The sequence below is a fragment of the Oxyura jamaicensis genome, chromosome 5 (assembly GCF_011077185.1).
Source record: "Oxyura jamaicensis isolate SHBP4307 breed ruddy duck chromosome 5, BPBGC_Ojam_1.0, whole genome shotgun sequence".
In the NCBI taxonomy this organism is placed as follows: Eukaryota; Metazoa; Chordata; class Aves; order Anseriformes; family Anatidae; genus Oxyura; species Oxyura jamaicensis.
The window spans coordinates 48096680-48112160 of record NC_048897.1 but is presented as its reverse complement, the minus strand read 5'-3'; the positions used below and the strand labels follow the sequence as shown (position 1 = coordinate 48112160).

At 45.9% G+C, this 15481-nt stretch overlaps 1 protein-coding gene across 5 annotated transcripts in view; it reads left to right on the top strand.

Annotated features, from left to right (window-relative positions):
- Nucleotides 1–15481, top strand: part of SYT16 (synaptotagmin 16) — a 102370-nt gene that overhangs the window by 57770 nt on the left and 29119 nt on the right. For 2 of the 5 annotated variants that reach the window (XM_035327982.1, XM_035327983.1), the window contains 2 exons: nucleotides 1203–1245; nucleotides 1474–2100. The exons of the other annotated variants lie outside the window; for them this stretch is intronic. In XM_035327982.1, the coding sequence (XP_035183873.1) occupies nucleotides 1545–2100 (556 nt within the window). In that variant the 5' untranslated portion in view covers nucleotides 1203–1245; nucleotides 1474–1544. The remainder of the gene's footprint in view (nucleotides 1–1202; nucleotides 1246–1473; nucleotides 2101–15481) is intronic. 5 annotated transcript variants of the gene reach the window in all.

Genomic DNA, 15481 nt, shown 5'->3' with positions numbered 1-15481 from the left:
CGGTAGAGGTGTTTCAAAATGTAAAAGACCTTTCAGGTCACTGATCTCATCTGTAAAGAAGCAGTTCCCTCCAAAAAAGTGTAACCTCCTTCATCCATGTTCCATTTAAATACCCCAAACAGTGGGCTTCTAATGATATTTCTCTGAAGACTGTTTGACAAGGTAATACACATTGCTGCTGATCTTCTTTTCTTGCTACTCATGCTGGTTTTCCCCTTTTGTAGTTTGATTACTCCTAGGCCTCTAAGTTCAGCAAGACACAAATTAATACTGGTAGTAGTATTATTAGCAATACTGCTGGGATTATTTCATTTTTGAAGCTTCTTCATCTTTTTAGTTCTCTGTTAGCCCCAGATCTGCAACTGTTTAATTCTTTCTTCCCAACCCCATCATGCTGTGTGGGTAGGCTTTTTCTCCTCCGAGTCCCTCAAGGAATATCTGTCTTGTGATAATCTGGGAAAATGTGTAATGGGCAAAAAAAGGCACCTTAGCTTTCTGCAAGTTATGACAGCAAAAAAGACCAATGTTCTTATTTAGTATTCAGGAGAGCTTTAAGAAAACAAGATAAGAAAAGCCTGATTCAATCTCCAACTTCAGAGAAAAGTCTCGGAGTTCATCGCAATCCAAAAGGTCGATATTTACAGTTCTCCAAATGTCTGGTTATTCTGGGTATGACGGTGCCTAAACAGCAGTTAAAATTTACCATCTCTTATAAATCTCTTATCATGATTGTTCTGTACTGAAGAAGCACTATAAGGACCTGGGCTGTGTCTACCTTCATAGTGAAGATGTGGCTGAAGCAGGTAGCTTATTCCAGCCACTGAGAGTTATAATGGGGATGCAGACCAATGCTTTTGTTAACTTGCTCCTGTTTTCAGTAATTTAATATCTATAACATCCTACCTCCTGTTTTCTGTTCATTTATTTGAAGGGCAAGACTACTCTTAATTGTGTTCTTATGGGGCAGAGATGGCTTTCCATAAAGCCTTTCTGAAATAAAGCATTTGAGGTGGTTTCCTACCACAAGCTGGTTCTGCAAGCTTTGGGCCTGTCACTTTAATCAACCAAAACATAATTCTCCCCAGATTTTCTATGCTTCCCATTCCCTATCTGGACACGCTAAGGGAGTGGTAGAAGTCAGGACCAGGACATTAGCTGAGATATTTTGACTGAAGTTTGTTTTGTACTTTATCTTTTACCAGGTCTGTTGATGGCTGTAACCAGAATGTGCGTGCTTCAGAAAAGGTACTTTTGCTCCCATGTTCTGTTTGTGCTTTTATATAAGGTTTAGCAACTCCACAGGAATATGTGTGATTTGTCCATCACTTCTGGATTTCTAGTGGTATTCTCAATGGGTGGAAGTCATTTTTCCATTTCTCCTCTCAGAGCTAGACACCTTAGGTAGATAATGTGTTGGCAGGTGTTGATGGACAAGCAATTTACAGTAATCTCTTCTGATGCTTATTCTTGTAGCTCCCTGAATTATAAGTGACATGCTGGCAAAACCGAACAACTGATCACCAGATACTGGCATAGTGTTAAACATGGCTTCTGAGGCTGCTCAGAATTTCCTCCAGCCACTGTCTTCTTGGATGTCTCAAATATACGAAGCTATCCAACAAGCAGGAGACTCGATATCAGCTTCGTTGCTGAATTTGAGCGGAGTGGGTCGTAAGTCAGAGGAAGAGAGAAACCGGGACTTGGAGGACAATGGAGGAGTTTATGAGGATTATTCCGAGGAATCAGAAGATGAAATACACATGGACCTGTGGGATGAGGAATACACGTATCCTAGAGAAGATGGTCACATTGGGGGTCCTCGTCTTGCTTCACAGCCCCTCCCCAGTGGCTCTGACCTGGGTCTCCAGAGGCAAAAATGGGTCAAAAATGCCACCAGTTTACCAGAGCAGAGTGTTGAAAGCACCAGGCCTTTGGCAGCCAATGGATCCTACTGGATGAATGAAGATTTCCAGCCACTTGATCGGCTTCCTACAATTGCTGAGGAAGAAGGTGAGCCCTCTGTGAGGGTCAGAGACCAGGAGAACAACCTCAGCGTGGGTGGCTCCACAGAAATTCATAATGGCAAGGCAAGTTTTGCAGGTAAGCGCCTTTCAAACACCCAGACCACTTCTCCACTGTTGATTTGATGCAGTTGCTAATCTGCTCATTTTGTTCAGTGTTGTTGCTTCTCACAGCTAAAACAAAGCCCCAACAAAAATCTAACCTTTCCCTCTTACATTTCCAGTTATTTTCCTGTTCATTAAACTGATCTAATTGAAATGAGGGGAAATCTCCAGGAAGAAATACTGTGTGTTAGATGCCACTCAGGCCCTGTTGCAGTAGCATGGAGTATTTTTCTCACCCCACCACGTTTTGTTTCAGGTAGCAGGATCCTTCGAAGACAGTGTTTAGCCTTAAGCCTTTGCTTTGAGAACCATCTGCCTTTGCGTCATTGCTATTAAAGATATATATAATCTCAAACCTTGTTTCTTTGTGCCAGGAATCTCAAGATGTTACTGTGCCATGTGCTGTGAAATGCTGTACTAAAAAGTCCCAGCCATATCTCATGATTTTATGGATGAAAGGCTCCCAAATCATTTTCCTCCCCTCCCACCACCCCCACAGGCTTTTGAAATAAAACTGAAAAGGACAGCAGGCAGGGGATTATGGGATGGAGAAATGAATTTGGTATTTTCAGTTTTAAATAGACCTAACTGTGACTTCTGATCATTAAGTGACATGAACAGCTTCTCAGGTCACTGTGCTCAGGACTGAATCTCAGCCACTTGAGTTGTACTCACTAGATACCTCTGTCGGTGTGGCCAGAGGTTCCCTGGGCCACAGAAAGCCGATGGAGATTTGTGTCCCAACCAAATGTGGGAAAGCTGCAGTCCTGCTGGCACCACCCTGGGGTCTTGTTGGGTTAAAGCTGCTCTTCAGGAACATGTTCCTAAGAAGGGGGTTAATGGGAGGAAGAAGGGAGGTTTACAGTATGAAGCCGGTGGGGAACTTGAGACTTGCTGGGCATCTTCAGAGCTTAGTTTCAAATATCTAATATCTAAGAGGTTCTGTCTAACCGTCAGGAAGCACTTCTGTGCTATGTGGGTGACGGAGCACTGCCCAGAGAGGCTGTAGGGTTTCCTCTTTGGAGATCTTCAAAAGCCATCTGGGCATGGGTCTGGGCAACTTGCTCTGGGTGGCCCTGCTTGAGAAGGGGCTTGGGCCAGATGCCCTCCAGAGGTCCCTGCCAACCTTAACCAGGTGTGATTCTGTGATTCTGTAATTGAAAAGAGCTTTCGCTTTAGCTGTTCTGTCCTCCAAGCTGGGGTTACTTGTGTCATATTCCAACTGAATGAATACGGATTCAAGCAGGGCTTGTAGCATCCTCCCAGGGCGTGCTGGAGGCATGGATCTCCCTGTACAAGTGCTCCACAGGGCAGGTTGCCCTGTCTCTGGACCGTACCCTTGCTTCCAATGGATGGGAGAAAAGGTGGTGAGCTCTCGGGGAGCTGGGGGCCAGGAGTGAGCTGCTGTCACTGTCAGAACAGCTTCTCACCTGAGGAGGATGGTTCTTAGGAGCGCTGGGATGGATGAGATGAATTTTCTGGCGGGATGTGTAAGGTAGGCTGACATTCAGAGGTGCCCGAGTAACCCATCACTGCAGCCGAAGGGGAGAGTCACTGTGAACCTTTTCCCAGCCAAGAGCAGATGCTGACCACGTTGGTGCTGGGCTCTGTCCCATTACTTATTCACTTTCCTTCTAGAGGACTAGGAGGCCTCAATGACCTCCCTAGCACCCATCTCGCTGCAGCCTAGAGTGCTCTGCTTCCCCACAGAGTGCTTTAGAGGGCATTGCAGAGCTTTTTACACCAAAGGGAATGTTACCCCGAATGCTCCCAAATGGTCTTTTATCTTATTATCTCGGCAGTGCCCTGCACAAAGGGCCATCCACTGCTCTCAAGACTTGATAAAGTTGGCTGCTGGAGGGCTGGGCCCCGATACCTTTCTTCTCAGAGCTGTCCAAGTTGTATAATAGGAGAGAAGGTGCTGAGCTGGGATTTGGAAATGCCCTCTGTGAGAACTTTGATGTGGGAGGACTCATTTTGCTCTTCTCAGCGAACCTTCTCTCCCAAAACACAGACATGCTCTTTGTATTTCACGTGTTTCTTTGTATTTCCTCTTCTTCCTTTAGATTCATTCTCTAACATCAAGAATGTGAACTCTTCTGACAGTAACCTAGACTTGCAGAGAGGCTGTAATGCCCTGGCAACTTAAAATTTCAGTCATGGATTAGAATGATCAAAAGAAGATGTTTGAGGTATCCTTATTTCTGCTAGCTTTGTTACCTAACCCTAAGTGACAATGTAAGTGAGCATATGGACTTGCTGACATTCAGCAAAGGCGTTCAGTAGCATCGCTATTAGCTTTGAGCATTTTTCCTTGCATTTGGCATTTTTCCTCTTTTCTACCAAACACACGTATCCTGTTTATCCTTATATTCTTTCAGAACATTGCATCTTGACTTTATTTCACTTAATGTACCGTATTTCTCTTCACAATAGAATATTTTAAAGCTAAATTGGCACAAAACAGTTGCGATGCTGAATGCTTTTTGTTGCCATGGAAATATTTCTGGGCACTTACTGAAGACCTGGTTGCCAATAGTAATGTAACAGAGAAAATAGATATGCTTCATTTAGCAGCCACTGGTGATTAAAGAGCCACAGAAACCCGTTACAAGGTCATTCCAATATATAGTTTATTAGATTTAGGGAAAAAAAAAATCACCCTAAAAGAGAATAGTTTAAAAAAAAAATATCAAAACAAAATCCACTTGTTCCTCTCTCTTAAACTTACATCATGCTTCTGAGATGAAAAAAAATAAAATTGCAGTTAAAACCCATCATTATGCCGCCTTCTTTTTATCAAATATGTTTCTGATCACATTTTTGCCTCCTAGGAAATGTGTCCTAGCTCCCAGGGTAGCTTTTCCGACGCCCCAGAGCAGCTCACGCATTATTGAAAACCATTTTTAGGCTTAGGGATTTAATACAGCATTTGAGCAATGAGATTCTTGGGTTCTTAAGTCAAACGTCTGCTAGGTACCGCGGGGCATGCTAAGCAGCGGGGTGCAGGGCTGGCTGCTGCCGAGTCCTGCTCTGTACTTCAGCGATGCTTGTCATGTTGTGCCAAGGTTTTGAAACAAATGCTGGGAAAAGTTTTTCACTTTGGATGCTTTTGGTCCGCGGCGTAAAAACGGGGAAGTAGTTCAAAGAAGCACGGTGCCTGGTTTTAAGGGTTGGTGATGGGAATGCAGCCCCTTTGTGCCACCACTTGTACATTTTGCAAATACAGATGAACTTGCTCCTGCAGCTTCCTTGAGACCCTCCTCGTCTAACCTCGGTGTTTCTGATAGAGGATCCATCACCCATCTCAGAAAGGGAAGAGAGCAGCTTTCGCATCCCCCCTGCGGCTGAGACGGAGCGGATCAGCTGACTGGGGGTGGCTGGTGAGAGAGCGGCTGCCAAATCTATCATTGCACATTTGGCTTAAGAGTTGGGGAGGAAAAAAAAGCAGCAGAGCAATAAGGCACTTCCAAAAGTAGTGCGCTGCTAGCAGAGGGGTAGAGCTGGCCAGTCCGTCTGTTTCCCAGCCTGGCGCTATTATAGAAGATCAGTACTGATGAAAAAAGTGAAGAGCAGCGATAACCGTGCCGTGAATGCAGTGATCTCAACCCGCTTCTTCCTCGGGGCCTGCGTCCTTTGCAAACAGAAAGTCAAAGTGACCATTAAGCAGAGCAGTTTCGGCAGTGGCTGCTCTGAAAAGACACGGGGAGAGGCACACGCCAGCAGAGCCGAGGCTGTGAATCAGAGCTGAGCTATTTTTGCACAGCCAGTTCTGTGATTGAGGAGCCTCCCGAGCTGTCTGACACCGTGTTCATAACATGAGCGTAATATATAGGTGAGCGCTACGCTGAAATTGCATCGAGTCTGGGGAGACTTTTCCCATCAATTAGGCAATCCCAGTGCTAGCTGAAGACTGCCTTTCAGCTATGCTAAAGTAAATTTTTTTGACCTTGGAGCACCAGGGAGTTTGGTGTCCTAACGGGAATCTCGTCTGGATGGCCGTAGTCATCCTCCACACGTGTGTAACTCTGGGAGTTTTTAAAACTGGAGAGCTCCATTGCATTTACTTACCTTAGCCTCCAGCTTAACAGGGGTCATTGATTTTTGCCGGTAATTGTTGTAGTGGAGGAAATTATTCTTTCTGCTCTATGTAAGCACTCCTGACCTCGGTAAATGACCCTTTGTACGGCCAGGAATTCCTCGGCAAGAAGGGAGTTTTCATTAGGTCCTGTAGTGAAATCCACCCGTACCAAAAAGCTGTTGTTTGTATGATAAATCAAACCTCTGCCTGCACCTGGGACTAAAATAGATAGCTGGGCTGTTTCCATTTAAAGACCCCGAGTGTTGATGTGTTTTTATCACCTGTCTGCCTACGGAGCCAGCCCGTGCTCCAGCCAGAACGTAGCCCTATAAAAATCAGCGCCTGCTCTCAAAGCAGGACATCTGAAGAGGGTACATTGAATCAGCAGCACCACCAGGACCGAGTGAAAGCAAGCAAAGACAGACGGTGGACAAAAGCACTTCACAGAAAATAATCCTGGCTGCTCGAGTGGGAGAGATGAAGTGCAGACACGAGTTTGCATTCAGCGCTTTCTCTCTGGGAAGCTCAGAGCCACTCAGGAAGTATTTGTGCGCAGACTTTTGTCCTTGCGAAGGTGGCACCGTGTTCCTTTTTATATTTAAAATACTCCTTTGCAGTTCTGCCTTTGCAAAGTTTCAAATTATGAGGTATTGTCATCCAGGATGCCAAAAGTAAGTGGATGAGAGTATGCGACGTCCCTGAAAGGGGGGTGGATGGCAGTATTTCCAGCTGTGTAGCCAGGGGAGTGGAGGCAAAGAGTGGTTCAAAACACGAGTTTTCAAAGGCGCTACTATTGCGGGATCTGTCTTATCCCCGTCGGCACTGCTGTTCATCCTCAGTTTGTGGTTTTAGATGCAGCCTGCCAGCCCGCAGTGGATCAGTGTGGTTTGGATTTTCACCAAGTTCCTTGCCTGGCGTTCAAGGCTTCATCCTGCCCAGATCCCCAGGGGGCTCTGTTCAGGAGCACTCCTCGTCTGTGCTGGCCATCGAGCAGGTTGCATAAGCTGCATGGAGAAAGATTTATTTAAGAGGAAGAGATGGCTGTTGCCATTCAGCACAGTTGCAGAACAAATTGTGTGTGTGAGCGTGTGTGTTTGTGCATGTATTTTCTGATCCGCTTTTGCTAAGTGGCGTCCTCTTCCCACTCCCCATATGGCAGCTGCGACTTTATCTTCCTCTGGGAAGGTTGTTTAGGGCCCAGGAGGCTTCATTTGCCAATAAACAGCATCTTGGCAGCAGCTGGGAAGTGCTGCCTCTCTCCTAGAAACCCTGCCTCCTCACCTTCCTTCTCCTACTACAGGCGAGGCAGGTGTGAATGATCTCACTGCGCCGTGGTGGAGGTTACGTGCAGGCATACTAGCAGCGCTCCGTAGCGCTAGGACATAGTATTTCTGTGAGCTGACACAAACAGTAGTACTTCTTCCCATTTTGTGTTTGCAGCTGCAGTTGCTGCTCGCTTGGCCTGCTTTGCAGGAGGCTGCTTGTTCAAACCCATGGCTGCAGGCAGATGCTCGCGGAAGGAAACGACCATGAGAAAAGTGTGGATGATCCTTTTCTGGTTCTTCCTACCCTCTTTGCATTGCTTACCAGCCCAAAGAGCACTCTGATGAGCCTATTGAGATGGCATTGCTCTGCCAAAAGGCGAGCTGGTGGTGCTCCTCGCCTTTTGCCAGAGGTAGGGGTGAGGATGTGGCTTCGTTTCTGGGTCTTGTGACGAGCTGCTGGCAGCAGTCCTCACCTTAAGTGGCCTGGTGGACTCCTGTAACACAATTGTAGTAACTGGGGGGAAAGACTGGGATGAAATTAGAGAGGGAGATTGTGGTCATGGGGGAAAAATGTGCACTTTTACAGGTGGCGAGGAGCAGTGTGGTGCTGTGTGGATCTTCCAGGTAATGAAGGAGATGTGGTTGGGATCTACTTCTGTGATGCGTTCACATGTTTTTCCTGCAGTTACCTCTGGTTTAGGAAGGTTTCATCATTACCTATTTGTAGTCCAACCATGGACGACTTAGACTGAATCTCAAACCAATCTGTAGCAAAATCTGTAGCAGATCCCTTTAAGTGACCATGAAAAGAACTGATGCTGACCAGGAGAAGAACTGATGCTGAGTGTGAAAATAGCTGCTGCTCTCCTGGCCTCCTCACCTCACCCAGAAGCTCCCTGACGTGCAGGCACGTGCTCCCCCGTCCAGAGAGCTGAGCAGTGATGCATGATGAAGCATCCCTGGAAGGACTCACGGCACTGGGTGAGTGCATGCCCACGCATGCCGCGTGCTCGGAGACATTTCATTCCTCAGGCTGAGGTGATTCGAGCCCATGCAGTCTATACGTAGCAGCATAATCTGTGTGGGAGCACTTTCCAGCAAATAGTTTGAGAGTTGCAGAGCTGGAGAGACGGCCCTGAGTTTGGATTAATGACATCGAGGTTTGCTGAAGCTCTGTGTCACAGGGCCTGGACCTCTTACCCTAAGTAATGTGCTGTAGCTGTGAGACCATTGGGCCTGAGGGTGGTTCTGCAGCTGTCGGCAGGTGATGTAAACCTGCAGCTGAGGTGCACTGACCTTCCCTGCTCATAAGTTGTGCTGCTCCCCATGCCTGGAATCACAGGCATGTGATTGTTTGGGGGATTGAACCGGTTCATTGCTTCCTCTGAGAGTCACCTGCCCCATCCTTGCTACTGTTAAACCAGGTGAGCTGGCCACAACTGAAACAGGAAGAAATGGGGAGGAGGAGGAGGACAGGACTGTCTCCTTTGGGTGACAGCGTTGGTCACCCAAACCCATCAGAGTCCTGATGCACCACGTCTGCACCCACCGCTGCCCCTGAGGGCTGTGATTTCCCCAGGGGTGTCAGGGCAGTGGTGGTGTCGCAGCAGTGGTGAAAAGAAGCTGTGGTGAATCAGCCCTGTGGTAGCAAACAGAAAGGTTCAATTAGAAAAGCCAGCGGGAAAATAAAGATCTGCCTTGTTGCAGCGCGGTAGTTATCGGTAGCAACCCCAAACAAATATCTGTGCGAGGGAGGCGATTTCCACCCTGTTAATCAGCAAACAAAGCCTTGGGGGTGTGAAGCTGGTGGTTACGGTGCTGAGCGCCACGACTGGTGTGTAATCAGCCTGCTTTTGCTGGATCTGGCTGCTTGTGAGTGTGGCACAGTGAAACCACGCTCCATGGAGGAGCAGGAGTCAGTGCATTGGGTCTCTCTTTGCCAGTTCAGGCAAAGCTATTTAGCTCTAGTAGAGAGAGCTTCCAAAGTGTCCTTTGTCATAGCAGGAGAAGCGAGTATCCAAGCCAGGCAGAAGAGCTGGGTGATAAGGAACCTGAAGGGATTCGACGCCTTGTGGTAAAAAGGCAACCAGGAAGCTGTCACGAAATTATGCTTCTAAAGAGAAAGGAGCTGGCCGTGGGGTGCAGCACGGCTCAGGGGTGCAGCCCTGTCCATGCTAGGGGATCTTCTGGCTTAGCAGGGTCTCCTGCACTGTGTCACCTTTTGTCTTCCACTTCTCCACAAATCCCAAGCCCATGCTAATAAAACCCGGGGGTACAAACGAAGCCTGGCTCACGCTTACTCCGCACCTAAAATGCAAAGTGGGTGACTGGGAAAATCAGGGATGGTTTTTGCTTCTGCTCCTTGGCTGCCATTTCCTCTCGCTGTGGAAGAACCCTAGGCAGCGAAGTGAGAGTTGGTTTGAAGCCGAATCCCGTGTTCCTATTTTTAAAACCCAAATTTTGGAGTAGGAAAAAAAGCGGCAGGAAAAGATGTTGATTGTCACGCTGTTTTCTGTGGGCAGGTCTCTATTTCTTTGCACAGCAGCGTGCAGAATTGGAGTTTATTACTCTGACTGCTGCATTGTTTGGCTTTACAAGTGCCTGATGGCCAGAGCCAAATACTGTGATTGGTCTTGTTTCTGATTACCCCTTGACTTTTTTGTTTGCTTTTCGCTTTCCGCTGGAAATTTCCCCTGCTCTGAAAGCTGCCGAGCTGCGATTCTCCCTGCCTGCATCGCACCCGGCGCCTTGTCCTCGCAGAGCTTCCCGTCTTCCCTATAAAAAGAAGGCTTTAGGCAAAGGGGTTGTATCTCCAAATAGTTTTGAGCATAAATGAAGGCAGGGGTTGCCTCTTCCCTAGTCAAACGCACACAGCAGGTATTTGCATGACTCCGTGTGTTGATTTGCACCCCCACTTCCACCGGTTGATAGCAAGAGTGAGAAGAAGCCACGAGACCAAAGCCACTGTGCGAATCAAAGCTGGAGATGCACAGAAATTGGTAGTAGCAACTCCCCATGCATTGCCATATGTCTCCTTTATAAAATGTTCCTCCTCTTTTCTGAGAAGCTCTAACAAATCCATTGCTTGCAGCAGGCTTGGTTTTCCCAAAGAGAAGCCCTTTTCTCTATTCTGTGTGCAGCTCTGGGCTTTGCTGAGTTAGAAGCCAGCGCAGATCACCGTTTCTCTGTGTCATCCCCATCATGAAAATTTTAGGACCAGGCCTATGTGACTGGTGCTGTAACAGCACCGAACGCTGCGCCGAGAGCTCCTGGGATCCTCCAAGTGTATGCATTATGCATGGACATCCTGATATTGTTTGTGGTTATATGATCAAATACTTTTTTTTTTTTTTTTTGGTATAACACTTCTACTTCCTTCAGGGCTTGATGTTGCTCCCATGGAAGCTATCACTGGCCTCAGTAAAGAAGAATCAAAATCTTTAGGACGAAGGTGAAGGGCAGCATTAAATGTACAGGAGAGCTGAAATTTGTTATTTGCTAACTTTTCGTTGCTCAGCCAAAATCACTTTTTTTTTTTTTTTTAACATGCAAGCAGACAGGATGCGGTACATCTATATTTTACACTTATGCTATGTATTTTATTTGGTAATTTTTTTTTTTCTTGGACGAGCTTTGAACAAATGCTAAGTTATTCTTTATACTTGGTAATGCTGCAGAGGATTCTTGAATTATTTATTTCCTACATTTTAGCTTAGTGTGTCTGGATGCCTGTAAGCCAACTTTGTAACTGATTGGGTGTTTGAAATTTCTGAGTAAGTAGTGGTAGTTTGGAATACCTTGCAAGAAAAAGAGGTCAGCCTCCTTCCTCCCACGCTGTCATCCTTGGAAAAAAAAAAAAAAAAACAATAACAACTCACATGCTTCCTTAAGAGTGGTGGGAAGCTGATTTGTGAAGCAGATGATATATAGAAGTAATTGAGTTGAAGTTGCTAGAAATATATATATGCTACGCAACATCTGCAGATCTCAAGATGTATTCATTATCTTTCCAGAATTTAGATTATAATTATGGGCCCTTTATTTAAGTTTCCATGGCGATATAGAAAATGTTTCCCCCTTGTCCTTTCCTAATCAGGACACTTGTATATTTGAATGGTGAACATTTTTCCCTCCCCTGGGAAGAGTTAGTTTTATTAATACGGAGACATTAAGCTGACATGGAGCTGTCTGCTGCTCAGGCACGGATTCAACAGCAGACGTATCAAGCATTTGCTACAGATTCCCCAGTGCCTCTGTTTAATTAGCCTGTGTGCTTCCGAATGCAAGTAGGAAATAGCATCGTGTCATAACAAGTGGTGATGCAGTCATGCTTTGGGGATTTGTGCAGTTGGAGTCAAAGTCAAGAGGCCAATAATCCCTAAAACCCGGCCAAACTCCTCCCTTTGCCCAAGCAAGATGCTGCAGATGAATTCAGTGAAGGGTACAGACATGTAATTTGGCTCTTCCATTAAAAAAAAAGATCCTTTAAAAAAAGAGAATTCTGAGCTTTGTGGAAACAAACAATGAAGCAGCCCAGCTAAAGGCTGCAGCTGAATAGCTAACTTTAGGTTTTTGCTGTAGATTTACAAAGGAATCCCACAAGCGTTGTTGCAAAGCGAGCACTGGTATCTGTCTTCTCTCCTGCACCCCACGCTTTTAAATGAATCTAATAAAGTATTCCTCAGCTAGGCATCCTCAGAAGTAGTACTGAATTTTCAAATGGCCAGAAATTGAGCTGCCTGTCCCAGAGAAGGGGCTCTGCTCTGTTCGCCGGTCGCCTCAGGAGCATGGGATCCACGTTGGCCTCTGCAAATTTTCTTTTAATAACCTGATTTACACACAACATCAATACACATTCATTTAAGTGTACAGCCTCGTGCCTGTGGACCCAGGATCTTAATGGTACGTGTTCATGAGCAAATGCTGAGACATGGCTTAGTTACTAAAGATAAGGTCTTACCCAGGATTTTCAGCAAACTGAGTGAAAACCGCACTTTTGTTTAAATTGAAGTAATTTTTATTTTGTGCCTCGAATACCCAGAAGATATGTGTAAAGTAGAGGTTATCAGTATTTGCTGAGCGCTGAAATTAATTTTGCAGCGGTTGCATGAGCTGTGGGTAGTGAGTTGACTGCACAGTTGGCTGAAAAGGAATATTTAGTTTTATGTGTTTCAATTATTAGGACAGATCATAGCGCGTTTAGACCAAAGGGTAGCTACAACTTGAAATAATTCTTAGCTAAAGCAATTTCAAAGAAACTTACTTTTAAGGGCTTATGTAAAAATAATCAAATTTAATGATGGCTGGGCACTGCCCATTTACAAACTAATGCCTAAAACCCTTTTCCTTTTTTATCACAACAGGAGCATTTAGCTTTTTCCTCCAACGGAGAGCAGTTTTCTAGAAGGTGCAGCAGCCTTGTTGTCAGATAAGTGGTAAATCAGAGCAAGAGGGGCTCCAGTCTGCCAGTGGGACATGGAAGAAGCCACCTTCTGCTGGCTGGAGGTGGGCGCAGGTTGCTTTGGTGCTGCCAGCTCCAGCGCCCCATCATCACTGCCCATGTGCTTATGGAGAAGCAGCCACAGTTGTCATCGAGGTCACGGGTTTTTAATAGGCGAGGGCAGGATGCTGTTTCCCCATGTGGTTGGTGTAAGTGAGATTTGAAGTGAGGAAAGGTGCTTTCCCCGAGAAAGCTGCCCTCCGCCCATTTGCCTGCACCGCTCATTTGTTCAGCTGCTTGGGTTTGCCATGGCGATTATCAAAGCAAGTCTTGGCAACCATTATTGTATACTTGGTGCTCAAGAGCGAGCAGCAGGTCGGCCACGGTGGACATCTGGCTCGTTCACATGCGTGTACACAAGCGTGCACGCACACCCCGGCTGCCCATCGTCCCCAGGGCTCCCTCTCCATGCGTGTCGCTGGGTCAGAGCCTCCTGCTGCTGGGCTCCTTCGATGCTGGGAGGGAGCTGGCAGGGAGATGGGCAAAATGCTTCTACGTTTTCACCCCGAGAAAGCAAGGCCAAGTATATATAGTGCGTATTGAGCCCTCCTTCCCCCAGCTGGCAGATATTTCTCTGCTAACGAGGGTGCAGTCATCTCATAGGCAGAGCACGTGCTGGGAGAAGGAGGGGAAGGGCATTTGTGGGGACGTGCTCAAATGTATATCTGCACTTTTAAAGGTTACAATTTACATTGGTCTCCCCAGTTCCTCTGCTGCTGGCAGATGGAGTCAGCAGTGCTTGTTAGCCATGTGCCATGTCTGTGTGCTCGTGGCGTTACCCAGAGGAGGTCGTGGCTGAGTTGCTTTTTCTGCACAAGAGAAGTTCCCTCTCCTCCTTTGCAGGAGCTGAAGGCAAATGGAAGGACAAGAAAGTTTTCAAGCACTCCGCTGATTGCTTTGTCTTTGCACAGGCTAACGATTTTACAAGTGGTTCTCTGCGAATGTTTTGTCCTACTCTGTTCTGCTCTGTTAAATATATGCATTAACAAAATAAGGTGAAGCGCAGAGGTGGGCAAGGTCTAATACCTTGTAATTGCTGCTGATACAAAATGCCATCCACAGGCTTTCCTGAGGTTTGAAGAAGCAGGTCCATGTCAAGTTCATTCCCCAGTCCTTCCTCAAACCCTTGTTCCACTGTCTGTCCCCAGCAGGTCCATCTGGGAGCTGGAAGTGTGCCATTTCATCTGGCTTCTTGGCCGAGGGCAGCAGACTGTCTAAAGCCCAAGCTGTCTTTTCCTCCCAGTAAACAGTTATGGGGTGGATGAAGAACTGACAGCATCTTCAGCGATGAATGAGGTGATTAAGCAGCTTGAGATCTATGTCATGCTCATAAAATTTTAGATCAGGAGTATCTGAAAAAGCAACACAAGCAGGCGTGGAGCATAGACCCACATTCAGCGCCTTCTCTCCAGCCATGAGGAGCGCAGTACAGAGGTATCTGAATGTGATCTCCCCTTCTGTCTCACTAAACTGGCTTTCCCTATTAATTACCTGCAGCTCATTTCTAAAATACTTAACGAGGGAAGCATCTGGATCCAAGCCCTTCTGAAGTCCACAAAGATCTTTCCATTGACTGTCTTTTGGTTTTGAGTTCTGGCTCCAAATCCACAGGGATTTTTATGGATTATTTTGCCAGAATAAAGACTGCAGGGCTTTGTTCTAATATTTTTTGATCTGTGCCATTTAAGTCATTTCTTTAGCAAGCCTTTTAGCAAAAGTTGCATGTCTCCTTTTGCAGCAGCTTTGCAAACACAAGGTGAACAGTGAATGAATTATGCTGGATCATTTGCCAGCGCATACGCCAAATGTCAGGCAATGACAGAAACTAAAAATTTATGGCACAGAAGGGAAGAATTTTATGATCTTCTATGGACTAATGTAATGACTCTTTTATACAAACAAAGATGGAATGCATTTAAAAATGTAGCTGCTTAGAAAATTGGCCCGAACACATTCTAAAATCTGGAGAAATTCATTAGAGGGAAGAGCTGTGAAAGTGCCCTCTGTTTTCAGTTCCGTAGAATGCCTTAATTTTGAAATACAATTGCTTGGTTTTAATTCACCCTCTGATCATTTCAAGATATGGCTCTCCATTGAACTCTTCTTCTGGCACAACATTGTGCAGTGTTGGTATAGCTTTTCAGAGGTGATATTAATCTAGTTTCTAAACAGCTATTTAAATATTATTAAACCAGATATTGAAACCTGCTTTCAACAAAGGCATTGGGTTCACCACCTCATTCCTCATTAAGCTCAAAATTAGACCCTTCATTATGAGCAAATGCCTATAACCTAAAGTCCTTGGGTATGCCGGGTCTCTTCAAACTGGTAGTTTTTGTTTTTTTTTTACAGAATCAGAAATCTAAAACAGACTTAGGCATCCAGAGGAGCTGAGCATCTTGGAGGGCCCTGAATAGCTTCTCTCCCACTCAGCCTTGGCATGCAGCAAAGTCTTCGCACATCCTGTTCTTAAACGAGATTTTCCTTGACCCTCTGTTTCTGAATGTCA